Source organism: Ochotona princeps, chromosome 27, assembly GCF_030435755.1.
Source record: "Ochotona princeps isolate mOchPri1 chromosome 27, mOchPri1.hap1, whole genome shotgun sequence".
In the NCBI taxonomy this organism is placed as follows: Eukaryota; Metazoa; Chordata; class Mammalia; order Lagomorpha; family Ochotonidae; genus Ochotona; species Ochotona princeps.
Window position 1 is genome coordinate 932,698 of NC_080858.1, and position 17,157 is coordinate 949,854.

Here is a 17,157-nt window from a genome sequence, read left to right on the forward strand (position 1 = left end):
TCTGCTGGACCACACACCAAAGACCCCAACCAGAGGTGATGGCGAGGCCAGAGCCAATGTTGAGAACAGAACCTGGATTTTCCACACAGAAGGAATAGACCCAAATATTTTTTTTAAAGATTTATTTTATTTTTATTACAAAGTCAGATATACTGAGAGGAGGAGAGATAGAGAGGAAGTGGAGCTGCCGGGATTAGAACCAGCAGCCATATGGGATCAAGGCGAGGACCTTAGCCACTAGGCCACGCTGCCGAGCCCTAGACCCAAATATTGTAGCCAACTTCTGCTGCTTTCCAAGGAGTACATTAGCTTCAAGTGGAGATTGCAAGCAGATCGGGTACTGCAACCAGAATCCTGTATATGGGATTCAAACATCCCAAGAGGCATGGTAATAATGGCGCTAAATGCCTGCCCTTGATAGAAGCATTCTGAAAACATATATACATGGGCTAATAATAGTTAATATTTGTCTATTATATCAAGTCAGAATGGAGTTACAGAGAGAGGTGGTAGTATGGTGGGGCGCATGAGAGAAACAGAGATCGTTCATCCATTGCTCACTCCAGAAATGGCTACATTTTTCCAGGATGTACAAGTCCACATCCTCAAGGCAAGAGCTTCTTCAGGATTTTTCTTGTGGGTGAAGGGACTCAAACACTTGGAATGTTTTGGCCAACCAAAATACAGTGCAATTCCATTAGGATTGCTAGAGGTATGGTGGTAGATTTAATGATTAAGCCACAGAGCACCAGCCCTCATATGTGCTCTTTTTTATCCTTTAAAATTTTTATTGCTTTCAATGCCATGATAAAGTTACATAGGTTTCAGGGGTTCCCTTCTCTCCCACAGTGCCGAGCTCATCCACCCACTAATTTTCACCATGAGTTTGCAATAGTGTAGTCCTTCTCATTTAGTCATAAGTCCATCATTCTGCTATATCAGTGTGTCCTGACATTACAGGTATAAGCGATGACAGAGAGTCCAGCATCCTATTTTTAAGATATGTTCATGGAGAGCTAACAGAAAAACAAGGTTAATTTTTTTTAAAATTTAGAATTTCCTGATACTTTTGAAAGCCTCTATGTACATAACAATATCTTCATTTAGCCTTGGGATTCAGTAAATAATATGAGCTGTTTAACTTTTAAAGGAATGTGGAATTCTTACTGATTGTTCTAGAATTCCCTCCAGAAAGCAAGGTTTTACAATTTTTTTTTGCACTGCGATTTTTTATTAAGTCACTGTAAGGACCCCAACTCTCCTGCTGGTCCTGGACATGAGGAAACTTTGCTTTCTACAGTGCCATTTGCATAGACTGTATTCCACAAAACCTGCTAGACTGGGAAACCTTCTTGCTGGGCATGGCTGGGGTGTGCGTTTCTATGGCTATCTCATGCCCAGGAGCAATGAAGGCTATGGCTTTCTCCTCTGGACTGTTAGGAAAATAACCAGCTCTGGGAATGGAAGACATAGGTACAACTCTGTCTGGAATACTGGAACCAGCAGTTTTATTTAAAAATTACTATTTTTCTTGAAAATCAAATACAGATGAGGACAGAAAGGCCAAAGGACTGGCTCATTCCCCCAACACACACAATAACTGCTGAATGCTGAGCCAGATGAAGCTGGGAACTAAGAACTCAGCCAGGATGCTCCCATGTAGCTGGAAGGGACAGTAACACTTGAGCCATCATCTGCGGCATCCCAGGATACACAGTAGCAAGAAGTAGAAATTGGAAGCACAGCTAAGACTCAAAACTAACCATCAAAATACATGATTCCAGCATCCCAAATAGCATCTTATTTGTGCATCAAATGCTTACCTTAGGGACCAACATCTTATAAACTGAATGTATAGGCCAACATTTTCCACAATAGTTCTTCAGCACTCCAGGCACTAAGGACTCTTGATTTTGGTTTGCAAGCACACAAAATTATGTGAATACCCATCTTTTTGCCAGCATATCATACAAGCCATACAGCCATCAAACTCTCAGCCAGAGTTCATGGCAGAACTGCCAGTTGGCTGCACACATCTCTGTGTGGTGTATCTGCTGAGTTTCTGCCCTGCTGATCAGTGCTGTTACTGTGGTCACAGAGTCCAAAAGAGTAACCATGGTTTGGTTCCACAGAATCTATCTGATGTCACAAACATGTGTAACCATTCATCAGAAGCTCCCAGTGAAGTGCTCTCTGATCTTTGCTCAAGCAAGTGTTCATTTCACATGAGAATGTATTTTATTTAGATATTTCCATGTGTATATCAGATCACTGATTCTTTAATGAAGTATACTGTAAGTCATAGTGATGTCAGCGAAGCAATGGAATAGGAAACTCCAGGTCTTCATTTCCCCCATGGAGGTTGTGCTTAGCTACAATTTGCCTTTGTGAAAAATGACCCATGAAAAGATTGCATGTGGCCTAGGTGAGGGCAAAGCCAAGAACTGTATCAAAATGCATTTTTTGCTTTTTTTTTTTTTCCCCACCAAGCACTTTTGGTCCCAGAAAGAGCATGGCAGAAGGAGGAGATCAGTTTCAACTGCTAGTGCATCTCATGGAAGGGAGAGGATGTGGTGGAAAAGTTCATCTAACAATCTGTCTCGTACTCAGGGCTTTCTGGGAAACCTACAAATGATTTGCCTTCCTCGAAGCACTAATGGTGATGACCATGCTGGGTGTTTAGCTGATCAGGCCTGCTGAGAACTGGGACAGGCATATAATCACACTCTCAGAGGAAGACATTAGGAGGAGAATGAGATGAACTCCTGAGAATAAGCACTACCTCTTCAACTGCAAAAATCCTACACCCTGAAGCCCAGGGAAGAACTGGCTGTCCCACGCAGTCTCTAGCCAGTCATATGATTTTTATACAAAGGACTTTGACAAGGATTTTTGATGAATGTTCAAATATTAATGGAAAGCAAATGAATGCATTGGAACAAGGAAATATGACACCATCAAAGAAACACTTTATATCTCCAGACAGAATTTATTACATTTTTCTTAAGGAAGAGGAGTTGTTTGATTATCCCACAACTCAAGCTAACCACTTAAAGATGCCCAACCTGGTAACACCAAAGATAGAAACTTAGAGTAATTGGGAAATAATGCAGTAGCAAATTTTTTATAAAATAAAGAGACCTAAAAGCTTAAACTAGCAAACAGAAATATTGTAGCTGAATAATATAAAAATTTTTTGAAATATTTAATAAATGGCTCAATTGGAGACAGTCAAGGAGAATAAAGAATGCTTTTTACATGATTTATTTGTATTAGAAGGCAGATTTACAGAGAGAAGGAAAGAGAAAGATCTTCCATCTGCTGATTCACTCCCAAATGGCTGCAAAAGCCAGTGCTGATTTGATCCAAAGCAAGGACGTAGGAGCTTCTTCCAGGTCTCCCATGCAGGTTCAAGGTCCTGGGCTTTGGGCCATCCTCAACTGCTTTCCCAAGCCACAAGCAGGAAGCTGGATGGGAAGTGGAGTAGCTAAGAAAATTAACTGGTGCCCATATGGTATCCCAGCGGTAACAAGGTGAGGACTTGGCTACTAGGACATTACACTTGTACCAACCTGTCATTTTTTAAATTGAGTTTACTTTGAAACATTTTATTTCAGAATAGGTTTAAATTTACACAAGAAAAATTGTGAATTAACAATACAAAGAGCAGCATATATTCTTCACCCATTTCCCCATTAACTGTGTCACAATGATTGAAATCACAAAATATGATTACTTTTATTCCAAAGGTTGAATACCTCTCTTTCTCTCGTCCTTTAATAATCAATATGCTGTATTCAGACTGAGGTTTGTTCTTTAATCGAAGCTATGAAATCAAAGGGACAGCTGAAAAAGGATCAAGAGAAGGGAATCAGAGGTATTATAGACTACCATAATCAGTCTAATATACACATTTTAGGAGTTCTACACTAAAAAAGAGGGAAATAAAAAGAAAAGAAAGACAGTCCGAGAGCTAATCTAAAGAAAGAATGATATATTCCTAGAAGTGCTATTGCTGGATCATACGGTATGTTGATTTTGAGTTGTTTGAATATTCTCCATACTGATTTCCATAGAGGCTGTACCAGCCTGCAGCCCCACCAGCAGTGGAGTAGGGTTCCCTTTTCCCCGCAACCTCGCCAACATGCACTCCTGTGTTCATAGCAGCACAATCAGTAATTGCAAAAACATGGAAGCAGCCAAAATGCCCATCAGCAGACGATTGGATAAGAAAGCTATGGTTCATCTACTCCATGGAATACTACTCAGCTATTAAAAAAAACAAAATGCAGTTCTTTGTGGCCAAATGGGCCAAACTGGAAACCATAATGCTGAGGGAAATGAGCCAATCCCAAAAGGTTAAATACCCCATGTTTGCCTTAATTTAAGATGATATGATGTTATGTATAACATGTTATATGTTGTGTATAAACTAAAATTGAAATGTCAATGAGGTGGTCACAGAAGGTGGCTAGGAACTCGCATTTACTTTTACCATATTGGTTACTCATTACTATGTCAATTAATTCCATAATGATGTAAATTTTTGCTGATGGTATGTTGGAGCTTTTAATTGACTGGGATGATACTCTGCTGGCTCTGTCTTCAGACCAGAGAGGGTATACCTAAGAAGCCGTTGAACTTGACTGGACAATAAGATGCTGGACTCTGTGTTTGGTATACGCTTGCAATGGGGGAATCTCAACTGAACTTGAGCTGTGGTTATGCAACAAGGTGGAGGAATCCACCATGGTGGGAGGGTTTGGGGAGGAGTGGGGAGAACCCAAGTACCTATGAAACTGTGTCACATAATACAATGTAATTAATGAATTAAAAATAATAAATAATTAAAAAAAAAGAAAGAATGATAACAATGGGAAACTTCAGCAATTAGAAGAAGGTGTGGACATGTACTTTCAAGGAGCTCCCCGAGCAATAATTGTAATACATCTAGTGAGAAGCCCCAAGATACGGGATAATCAAGCTGTGCATAGTCACAGTGAGAGAACCCCAAAAGCTGCAAGGGAAAAGTGATGCCTCAGTACTGGAAATCATCCCCCCTCGAAAACAAAAGGTGGGCAACCGAGTTCTCGGCATTCACTGAGACACCCTATAAACCCATCTCTCAATCTTCACACAAGTGCAAGATCCGAATCTCTGGTGGTGAGAGCCAGGATGCAGCTTTGCAAGCTCCTCAGTTGTTCCCACATAAGAGCAGGGATGTGCATCCTCCTAGAAAACTCTCACAGTAAGTGAGACCAACACCAATGCGCATGAGGTACAAAGAAATCAAACAAAGCATGGGGACCTTCAGGATGAAAACCAGAAGCTGATCATCTGTCTGTGATGGGTGGATCATCCATCACAAAGCACAGAAGGCTCCATAGTTATGACAGGATTCAGGCACACAGTGGCTATGCAATACAAAAGGTATTTAAGAGTATCCATTGAAGAAAAATGACCAATGAGGCAACATTTAAACATAAAATGTGCAGAGAACAGGGCCTGGTGCCATAGTCTAGCAGGTAAAGTCCTCACCTTTGACGTGCCGAGATCCCATATAGGCGCTGGTTCTAATCCTCCCTTCCCATCCAGCTCTCTGCTTGCAGCCTGGGAAAGCAGTGGAGGATGTCCCAAAGCATTTGGACCCTGCACCCACATTGGAGACCTGGAAGAAGCTCCTGGCTCCTGGCTTTGGATCAGAACAGCTCCAGCCATTGTGGCTGCGTGGGGAGCGAATCATCAGGTGGAAGATCTGTTCCTCTGTTTCTCCTCTTCTCTATATATTTGATTTTCCAATAAAAATAAAAAAAAAATCTTTAAAAAAATGTGCAGAAAACAAAGCCATGATGGCTTCATGTATGATGTGATCAGAGAGGTAAGGTTTTTTTAGACCCAAATCCTTAATCCTTCTACAACCCAAGAGGAAGACAGAAGGACTGAGGTTAGACTTCCTTGGTGAGGAGCCTCCTCATGGCCTTCTTCATGTCCCTGTTCCTCAGGCTGTAGATAAAGGGATTAAGCATGGGGGTGACCACAGTGTACACCACTGAGGCCACTGCACACCTCCTGGGAGAAAGTGAGAAGGATGAACTGAGATACACACCAAGGGCTGTTCCATAAAATAAGCAAACCACTGTCAGGTGAGAGCCACAGGTAGAGAAGGCTTTGTACCTGCCACCTGGAGATGAGGCCCTCAGAATGGAGGAAAATATTTTATAGTATGAGAAGAGGATTCCTGACATAGGGATGAGGCCATATAGGATACAGACACTGTACATGACCATGTCATGGGTGACTATGTCAGAACAAATAATGTTTAGAAGTTGTGAAGGGTCACAGAAGAAATTGGAAACTTCCACTCCCTTGAAGCATGCAACCGGTAATACTATCACATTGTGCAGCAGGAAATTCGAAAGGCTCACCACAAAGCACACCAAAATGAGGAGGCCACAGCAGCGGGGGTTCATGATGACCTGATAATGCAGGGGGTGACAGATGGCAACATACCGATCATAGGCCATCACTGTCAGAAGGAAGTCATCCATGATGCCAAAAATGATGAAGAACGACATCTGAGTCAGGCAGCCAGCATAGGAGATGACTGTGCTGTGGGTGATGATGCCCACAATCATCTTGGGAACTGTGGTGGAAGTGAACCCCACGTCAGCCAAGGACAGGTTGCAGAGGAAGAAGTACATGGGGGTGTGCAGGTGAGAGTCTGAGGTGACAGCCAGGATGATGAGTAGGTTCCCGAGCACTGTAACCAGGTACATGGAGAGGAACAGTCCCAGGAGGAGGGGCTGCATCTCTGGATCCTCGGAGAAGCCCAATAGATGGAATTCTGAGACAACATGTGTGAGATTTTGGCTTTTAGAACCACTTGGACTCCTTCTGGAAGAGAAAATAGAACTGTATACATTTTTAATGAAACAGTCATGGTTGCAATAGAAGTGTTCTTCCAAAGCATTATGGAATATGGGATTAAAAATGTGTTTGTTTTAGTGTAATCTGGTTTGAAGTCCATCCGTTTTGTTGTATGGGATAATCTGAAGACCCATCTCGTGTTAACCATTTGGGGCCACAACTGTATCTGCCATTTCCCTCAGTGGTAACAACCTCTATCTTTGTAGAATTCTCATGAATGGTTGCTGTGTTTTCACTTCCTTTGTCACACATGCTACGCAAACACTCTGCTAAGAAGTCTCAGAATACCAAGAGCATTAGACCAAACAAGACCATCCTCGGCAAATGCAAAGAGCCCTTTAAAGAAGAAAGAATAGATAGCTCCTTTCTCTGTATGAAATAAAGTGTTCTAATTAACAGATGGATCTACTTTGATTTTAAGAGCACACACATGGCTTTTACATGAGCTGTTTATAAGTTCTCTGCTAAAATATTCTATTTTCTAAACACAGAATGAAAGCTGCAAGCTCACAATCAAGAAATATTTTGGCCATTGTGATGAATAAAGCTTAATCCTTCTTTGTTTTCTGACTTTCCTGTTACGCATATGGAAGCTCTCACTCAAATGCTCTCACTTACTGGTACACTTCCCCAAAGCTGCCTTGTCTGTGGTTGGACCAAAATGGAACTGGGACTTGGCATGCCATCCAGGAATGCCACAGATGTTGCAGAAATCCAAGAACCTGAGTCATCCCTGTGGCCTTCCAGCATCTGCATTAGCAGGAACTTGGAGTCAGACCCAGACCTAGATATGAATCGAGGCACTCCTGTGTGTGGGAGGTGGGTGTCTTAACGTATGCCTTTTAACAATCATTCAATATGTAACTACTATCCTTGTCTTTGAGGAACTTCCAATTTTCATTAAAGTTGTTCAATCAAATGTGTATGACTCTCTCCACCTCTTTATGTTCATGCTTGTATTCTCCACTGGCTATGAACAGAGTAATGCTCATTTCTAAAACAGTAAAACATCCAGGGAATGTCTGAAACCTCAATATCTTGCCTCATCGGTTATTTTTATTAATATTATCATTTTGTTATTTTATTTTTTTTTAATACAGATTTTCATCCTGATGGAAATCACACGATTCGATTGAAAAAAACACCATGATCCAAAGTACTGGAAGCTGCAGTGATGCCTAACACTACAATGTCTCATCGCAGGCAAAATGATTCCCACCGCACACTCCTTCTGTGGTTAGGCCATGTTTAAAACAGTTCCTGCCATTGTTTCTGAATGACCGAAACAAAAGCATTGTTGTAGATGTTAACACTTCTGTGTCCTTCGTGAGACACAAGGTGATGTTGCCACATTGTCTTGAGTTGTGCATTCCCGAGAAGGGTGCAAGTAAAACTAGGAAAGCCCCAGGTGTGCTGCAGTCACATACATCACAGTCAGTTATTATTCTGAGCCTGAGAAATGTTTGTTCAACATGGAACAGAGACTTGTCATGTCTTCTCTGTGCAACACAGCATCCGTACAATCAGAATATGCATGTTTATAAGGGTATATTTATACTCTCCATGGTTTTAGGATGATGTTTATAAGGGTATATTTATACTCTCCATGGTTTTAGGATGAATTGAATTTTAAGTATGAAGTCATTTCAACACCAGAAAAATAATTGGGATCTATGATTTTGTAATTATACAAATGATATCTTATCAAAAGTTTGTGCATGGATTGATAAAAAAAAGTTGAATCCAAAATAATCTCACATCCTTTAGGTTGCGTCTCTGTCAGCTTTGAATTCCTCTCTTGTAAAAACAAAAGCACCAAATTCTGCTATAGTAATAGGAAAGTATAATATCTGGGCAGGGATTATTTCAGTTGTGTGATGTAAAAAAAAGAATTAATAATAACATTGCCTAAAATGTGTGTTGTCCACCTTGGATCCATTTGTTATTATTTATAGACCACATAGGCAGCTGCCATTTTCAATTCATTCTCCACTTCATGTGATTTCATCAATGAGTCAACGTGGATGACAATGGCTAGTGTCAAGAATCCCAAGAAGACCTTCCACACCAACACAGCACAGAGATTAACAGTGCAGTGGGCAGGATGCAAAAAAGTATAATTTTCCTGTGTCTGTTGCATTAAGGATGTCCATTCTTTCCCAGTTATCAGACAGCAGATCAAAACATCAGGTACATTTGGGATCCATTGTCAAGCTCTTTCCAGCTCCTACAGTGAGAGTGGAATCTGACACCCCAGCGCAGGTGTCAGATTTTGGGAGTGGGAGCAAGAGGAGATTCAGTGGGGTGGTTACAGGAGTGTAGGAAACAGAAGGCTGAAGTGAAACCTTTGAGAAAGCACAAGAGGGAGATCATCCCTGAACTACCCTGTGCTTGTTCTGTGATCTTTGACTTCCTGCTCCCACTGAGGAGCACCATGAAGGACCAGAAAGAGCACAGTGAACAGGGATACTCTTCCTGAAAAGACAGAAGTCTGAAACAATTGCTTGGGTTCCTGGAGGGCAAGACTGGCCTCTCCTTCTACCTAACACCAATTTTGAACTTGTCTTCTAGAAAAGGATGAAGTGTGCAAATACAACTTGACATGATGTAGAGCAATGGAGGAAACTGTTGAAATCACAGAGCCATGTTTCATGATGTCTTGGTTCCTGGCATGCTCATCTTCATGATCAAGCTTGTGTTTGCAGACATAGTTTGCTACTGCCTTCCTCCCAATGGGAGGATTTGTGGATGAGAGAGGAAAGAAAAACTTTGACATTATTCAGACCTGTTTGGAGAACTACAAACAGCCAAGACATTGTGTGTTGGTTGCTTTCCCTCTGTGTAACACAACTACAAATTTTCATCTTGTGAGAAAACAATGCTGCTGACATCCCCAGAGCTCTCTAACAGCCTCTCTCAGGACCTACCGGGCTGCAGTGAGTCTCAGCTGAGGCATGGTCCAGGATGAGGACTCCATTACTCCACTTCTTCCCCTCATGCAGTGGTGCCTCACAATTCATGGCTCAGGTCTTGAGATTAGACACATTCAGGCCAGGCCCTCCTCGTGCAGGGGCTCACTGTGGTAGTTATCATAGAACGGAATGCCAGTCCAGGTCCAAAGGTGCTGGCTCATTATTTACATTTGGAGGATATTTTGGGCTCAGTGCTCAGAGCTCCTCATTAGCTCATAGGTCTGGAGTATCCCAGTCTCTAAGGACTGGCTGATAGTGGTGAAGAGGAATGGAGACCAAGTGTATCTGGAACCTTCCCAGAGGAAAACCTCATCTGTACTTCTTGTTATTAACTTTAATTCTCTTTGCTTCTGGGAACTTCTCAAAAGTTTTGCCTGCTGCCTGTGTCTTGGCAACAGTATCCCTAATGTTTCCTTCTTGTTTGCCTTCTAGTATTTTTTTTTTCCTTCTAGATGTTTCCTGCTAGTAATTTGATGGTGTCGTCACAAAATGATCAATTTTTAGTTCCTTTTTGTGTAAGATGTGCGGTAGGAATCTTGCTTCCTATTTTGGTGGTGTTGTTGGGAATTTTTGCATCTTTGTTCCTCAGGGGTATTGATTGATGGTTCTCTTTGCTGTCCATTTCTCTGATTTTTGGTAGTAAGGTGATCATGGTCTCATAAAAGGAATTTTGGGGGATCCAGTACTTTTCCTTTTTAAAAAAGATAATTTAAAAATTATTGGTAGTAAGTTCATTAAAAATCCGGTGGAATATGTCAGCGAAGCCACTCACTCCTGGGTTTTATTTTTAGGTGTGTGTGTCTTACTGATTCAGTTTCTGTCTTATTTCTTGGTCTATTTAGGGTTCCTCTGTCATCCTGACTCTGATAGTTCATCCAGAAATCTACGCATTTTTTCTGTGTTATTCACTTTGCTACTATGTGTTTGCTTGTAGTCACTGTGGATCAAACTTTGTATATCTGTGTTGAGGGTTTTCCCCTTGGTGAGGGTCTTTCCCTGTGTGAAATCTACTCAGAAAATGGAAAGTTTTTTTTTTTTTTTCATTCCTAAGCAGAGACTACAAGGACTATATGGATGTTTGGGAATAAGGAAAGTTAAAGGAATGAATTTCATCACCAGAAATAAAGTGCCTAACTCTGTTTAGATATGTAGAGATATTTTATTTTCAAAAATCAGACTAAAAAAAACCATCTTAAAGTCTGGGCAGAGGTGCAGGTGTCTGAATCTCCCAGCCACTGGTGTTCCTAAGAACCAAGGTAGGTGTAGGATAGACTGGGCTGGGTCTATGTCCCTGCTGAGCCATGTGTGAGCTGTGTTTAGCTGTGGACCAGGCTTGGCTGGGCTGTAGCACCCCATAGTAAAAACCAGAATGGGTGAAGGCCAGTCAGGAAAGGCTAATTTTCCCTCTAGGACAGGTGGTAGACTAAGTAGGTAGCACTGGCCCATGGACCCACCAATGGGTATGAGATCTGACATTGGGAGAGGTTCTGATGGAAGAGCTTCAGGAACCCCTCTCTTGGGATATAATCCCTGCAGGTGAGCGCAAGCACCACAATAGGGAGCAGCCCTGACCAGGCCAGGTAATGGTACCCAATGGCATACATTTGGTGCATGTTGAATGCAGACCAGGCTGAGCAGAGCTACCACACTTGTTGGCCTCATGTAGGCTTGATCAGGGGAAAGTCAGGCTGGATTAACTGTTCCTACTGGTGTCTGCATAATTCAGAGTGGGTGTGGTTTGGTTGGGCATTGTCACAGTTTTAACTGGCACATACTGGCATGAGGGGCAAATTCTTTTTTTCCTTTTTTTTTATTATATTTTTGGCAATCTTTTCATAGTTAATTAGGGTAAAAGGGATTAAGAGCTATAGGAAAATGGGCAAGACTATTGTTTCCATATTGTTTCCTTCATGTATCTGAGGTAAAGGGGGATGTTGAGGGAGAAGCCCCACCCAGTTTCCCACCCACCCCAGGTCCCTGGTGTGGGGCATGCTCCGAGGGTCTTGCTCAAGTGGTTTTGATAGTTCACCAGTTGTGAATCGCTGCCAATCTCGCCATTCCAAGCATGATTGGGTCACTGAAGAATCCACTGATTGACATAGTCCTTCATAGAATCTCTGCTTGCCCAGTATTTCGCTGCCAACATATACCTGTGGTGGCTGTTTGACTTGTTCTTTCTTCTGTTTTTTCTTGGTTAGGGTTCCAAGTCCAGCACTTCAATTGGGGGATCTCAAAAGAAACTTTGTCTGAGGTGTTCCCAGTCCAGATTCTTGTATGTACGAACAAATACAGGGCCCAGCACAGCCCATTGTCCCGATGAGCTGGTGGTTGCCATTGCTGGGTTGGTTCTGTTTTCAGCCCCGACTTCCACTGGAACCAATGGGTGTTGCAGTCCAGCCTGGTTCTGCCCAGCAAATACTCAGTCCTCGCATAAATCAGTGGGATCTGCAGCCTGCAGCCTTGTCGGAGTGACCCACAATAATCCCCACCTGGCCTACCCCACCCTGGTTTGCCAGTATGTGTAGCAGACTAGCTCAGTCTGTCTCAAATCCCATTTGGCTCTCGTACATGTCAATGGGTATTAAAGCTTAGTTCCATCTAACCAGCTCAACTATCCAGCCCTCATGGATATTGTTGGGTGCCTCTGTCTAGCCACACCAGCCCTTGGCCTAGTTTTTGTGTCCTCCCGTGGGGGTTGTAACCAATGAGGGAGGAGCCCACAATTTCCCTTCCAGTCCTCTCCCACTCCTGGATTATGCACTGTCCAGGAGGATCTGTGGTTTGACTTGGCAGAATTAGCCCCCATTGCCAGCTTCTGCCAGCTGATGCTGTGGCTAAGCCCAAACAACCGTCCCCCACTCTAATTTTGTTTGCACCAGTAGGATCAATCAGCCCAGCCTGGCTTTTCCCTCATCTAGTCCACATGAGGCGCACAGGTGTTGTGGCCCTGCTTAGTCTGGTCTGCCCCCGTCCCAGCTCATGCTCTCCAGTCGGAGTAGCTGTCCAGCAAGGGAACCCCCAATATTCCCCCTGCCAGCTCTGCCCCTTCCCTTCCTGGTTCAAACGCGTGCTTGTTGGGAGCTGTAGTCACATCTGGTACAGGTAACCTCACCCTGGCATTTCATAATGTGCACTGGTTTTTGTCGCGACCAAACCTCGCTCAACCCACACTCTGTTCTGGTGTTCGGATTTGCCAGTGGATAACGTGAACTGATTCAGCCTGGTCTGCCCCCAATCCATGCCAAATGTGTGTCAGTGGGACACTTTCCATGGCCTGTTCTGGGCTGTTTTCTATCATGCTTCTTGCGCTTACGTGCCAGCTCTGTGTCCTGCCAGAGGAGTTGCCCAGGCTCCTCCATCAGAACCTCTCCTAATGCCAGATTTTGCGCATACCAGTAGGTCCGTGAGCCTGCCCCACTCAGTTCACCTCCTGTTCTAGCAGGGACAGTGGCTTTTCCTGACTGGCCTTTAACCCAAACTTGTTCTTGCTGTTGGATGTTTCAGCCCAGCCACAGTTTGTCCATACCCACATATGGCTCACGCATAGCTCAGTAGGGGTCGAGACCTAGCCTAGTCCGTCCCACATCTACCTTGGTCCTCCACAGCACCAGTGTTGGAGTCTGGCTCGGCTTGGTGCGTCCAGTCCCAGTCTACACTTGTGCCAGGGGAGACTACAACTGTATCCTGATCATAAGAGAGCCGCTATTCCAGCCCATGCTCCGCTTGGTGGGAACCTCAACCCAGTTAGGGTGTCCCCTTACCTGCCAACCGGGCCTGTTCCCAGTCATACATCATCCCCATGCCAGCAGTTGCTCTGTCTCAGCTTGGCTCAGCCCCTCACCTGTCCTGGCCTCTGCCTTAGACATTGTGGCTTAGCATCCCTGGCTCATGCAGACCAGTAGGTGAGAGAGCCTAGCTCAGCATGACCTATTCGGCATCCTGGTTTCTAGTTTCGCTTGTGGGGTAAGGTTTGCTCAGTCCTACCCGGTACACCGCATTCCATTACCAATTGACACATTAGCCAGCTTTTGGAGCTATTTTGCCCAGCTTGTCCGACCCCCAGGTCTGGACCACATGTTAACCTGCCGAGCTATGACTCGCCAGGTAAGTTTCCCAAGTTCCTCCACTTGATTCAATCCCAGACTGAGTTCTCATACATGCCATTGGGTTTTAGGCCAGTGTCCCACACAGTCTGGCCTTCCATTTGGTCTTGTATGAGCTGATGAACATTGCAGCCCAGCCTACCTCACACCCTATTCAGGATGCACATTTGGGTGCTGCTGCCTTGACCAGTCCAGACTGTTGCAGGTTCCTTTACCTGTGATTGATGGCAGGCTCCTTGGTCACACCTAGCTTAGTCCATCATCACCCCAACTCTTGAGCTAACCAGTGGGGCTAGAATTATCACAGGGTTTGGCCCACCCTCCCCTCACAGAATCTATCCCCGGATATGGTTCTCAAGTGCTAGTTAATATCATGGCCCTGCCTAATATGACCCGTGTCCTGATCCATCATCATGTCAGGTAATAGGATATGATTCTGCTAGACAAGCCCTGAGTCTTAGCTTTTGCATAGACTGTTGTTCGGTGCTCAGCATTATTCAGTGATTACAAGTTCTTCAAAGGAATAGTTACTGTCATTGGGAGCCTTTAGGATTGATTCACATCCCAGAAACACAGTGGGTTCAACCTTAAGCTACCTAAGCAGCTATTCAAATAACCAAAAATCCAGAGCTCCTGGCCGGGTGGCTGGCAGGTTGCTGGAAGTTCCAGCCCCCAGGCCCAAGGTCGTGCCCTTCCTCAATCCCAACCCCCACCCAATGATGGTGGTGGGTGAGCCCAGTGCCCACCCCAGCCCCAGAGACTCCCCCTCTTGGCGTACTCACCTCAAAGGGAGCAGCCCCCAGAGCTCAGGCAGGCCCTGGGACAGCTCACCATGTGCACGCATCAGGGATCCAGACAAGAGACACCCTGGCCTGAGACGCCCCCAGCCTGAAGAGGGGCAAATTTTTTCAAGTCAAACTGCAGAACCACTTGGAGAGTGCAAGATACGGGAATGGTGGTGGGCCCAGGAGGGGTACAGTGGGCACCTCACTCTTGGGTTGCCACTGCAACTGGTGAGCATGAGAACCAAGACTGGGGCAGGCCTGGGTAGACAGAGAGTGTGGCACCCACTGGTAGATGTTTGTGGGCTGGAGAGTGGGGCTGGTTGGGCTGAACTAGACTTCAATGCCCATTGACATGTATGAGAACTGAATGGGCTGTGGGACAGACTGGTCTAGTCTGCTGTATGAACTGGCAAGCATGGGATCCAGGACAGGAGGCATGTCTGGTGTGGGTTAATGCAGGTTGTTCTGACTGGTTTGCATGAGAGCCAAATGTGTGGTGGGCAGGATCTGGCTGGGCTGCAACACCCATTGGTTTGTATGAAACACAGGATGGAGACAGAACTGACCCAGCAATTGCAACCACCAGCATGTACTTAAGCTGATTGGGGCAATGGACTGTGCTGGACCCTCTCTTGGCAAGCACACACAAGAATCAACTCTGGGATCAACTCAGATGAAGTTTCAATGGGGTTTCCCCCAACTGAATTGCTGCACTCAGAACCCCAGCCATGGAGGAAATAGTCGTTTCTATGCTCTGACCATGGAAGGCATGTGTCAGAGTTGGGCCTGCTGGGCCTTACATGGAGCACTGGACAGCATATCCAGGTGCGCATGGAGGACATGGCAGTTCATTGTAGTCTGCAGAGAACACATTGTGCCACAACAGAGGTCAGAGGACAGAAGAAATTGATCAACTGCCATAGCAGAGTGTTGGCGGTAACTATCTGGGCCAAAGGAGACTCTAAGTTGGAATATGTCAGCTGGTGGATTCTGAATAGATTTCATCATGCTTGGAGTGGTGAGATCGGCAGTAATTCGAAACTATTTAACTATCAAAACCTGTTGAGCAGGACCCTCAGTGAGTGCCCCACATTGGAGACCTTGGGGTAGTTTCTGGTGTCTGTCCCCCACATAGATACAGAGGCATTTGGGAGACTGTGTGTGGCTTCTCTCCTTTTCTATCCCTTCCCCTACATACAAGGGAAGAAAAAAAGAAAATGTGGAAAAATGTCTCATCCACTTCTTGTAGCCCTTGACCCTTACCTCCCTAATCAATTATGTAAAAGTCCTCAAAAATAAAAAGAATTATAAGAAAAAGATGGTCAATAAGCTTAAAGATGGCACAATCTAACTATGTCATCAGGAAAAATGCAGCAACAAAAGGAGAATAAACAAGGATAGCATCAACAATAAATAGAAACATTTTTTGGCAAAAAAGATTATAAGAACTTTTCATAGAGTGTTCAATAGCGAGCTATATAGGTAAAATACAGAGTCAGCCAATTTTTGGCTTTTCAAACAATTTATTCACTAGCATTTATATATTTATGTTTAACATATTGTTTCAGGATAGTTTTAAATTAGCAGAAAATTGAGAAGCAATCATTACGGAGTGGAGGGGATTGGAGGAGTTGGCGACCTTGGGTCTGGGGGTTTGGGGGTTGCAACTTCCAGCAGCCTGCTGGCTGCTGGTGGGTGCCAGGTCAGGGCATCTCAATGCTCAGAGTCCTGATTCCAGCCATGGTGTACATGTGGTGAGCTGTCGCTGGGCCTGCCCGAGTTCCAGAGGCTGCTCCCTTCATGGTGAGCACACTGAAGGGGGAGGTCTGGACAGCTGGGTGGGCCCGGGCCCCACACACTGCCATCATTGATGGTGGAGGAGATTGGAGAGGAGGCGACCTTTGGTCTGGGGGTTGAAACTTCCAGCAGCCTGCTGCCTGAGGGTGGGTGCCAGGCATAGAGCCACCTGGAAGCCACAAAGTGAAATTCAAAACCTTCAGAATTTGAATGAGGAAGCAGATATATATACTAAAAAGCTCAACAAACTTCCATTAAAGTAAATCCAAATAAAAGTTAATCACCAAAGCAAATGATAATCAGATTGTTCCAAGTCAGAGAAAAAAAAAAAAAAAAAGAGTCCTGGCAGCAGTGTGGGAAAAGTGACTCATCACATGAGGTAAAGCTCCTGAAAAACTGTCGGAGTTTCCAGCAAATCCTCAGAGTTCCTGAAAAATGCTCATCTCAGTCTTCAAAAAGTTTTGAAGAAACCAGAATCTTTTGGGAGGAGCCCCATGCCTGAGATTTATTAAATCACCAGTGGTGGTTCCTTAAAAAGGCACAATTTTATGGTTCCACCCTAAAAGCATGTAC

The 17,157-nt window shown here is 44.3% G+C and overlaps 1 protein-coding gene across 1 annotated transcript; it reads right to left on the reverse strand.

Moving 5' to 3' along the window:
- Positions 1 to 5,945: 5,945 nt before the first annotated feature.
- On the reverse strand, positions 5,946 to 11,672 carry LOC101528085 (olfactory receptor 7E178-like). Its single transcript, XM_012929282.3, has 2 exons — positions 11,656 to 11,672; positions 5,946 to 6,870 (listed from the first exon to the last, which is right to left on the reverse strand). The coding sequence occupies exons 1-2, from the start codon at positions 11,670 to 11,672 to the stop codon at positions 5,946 to 5,948; spliced, it is 942 nt and encodes a 313-aa protein (XP_012784736.3).
- Between the last annotated feature and the right edge of the window lie 5,485 nt (positions 11,673 to 17,157).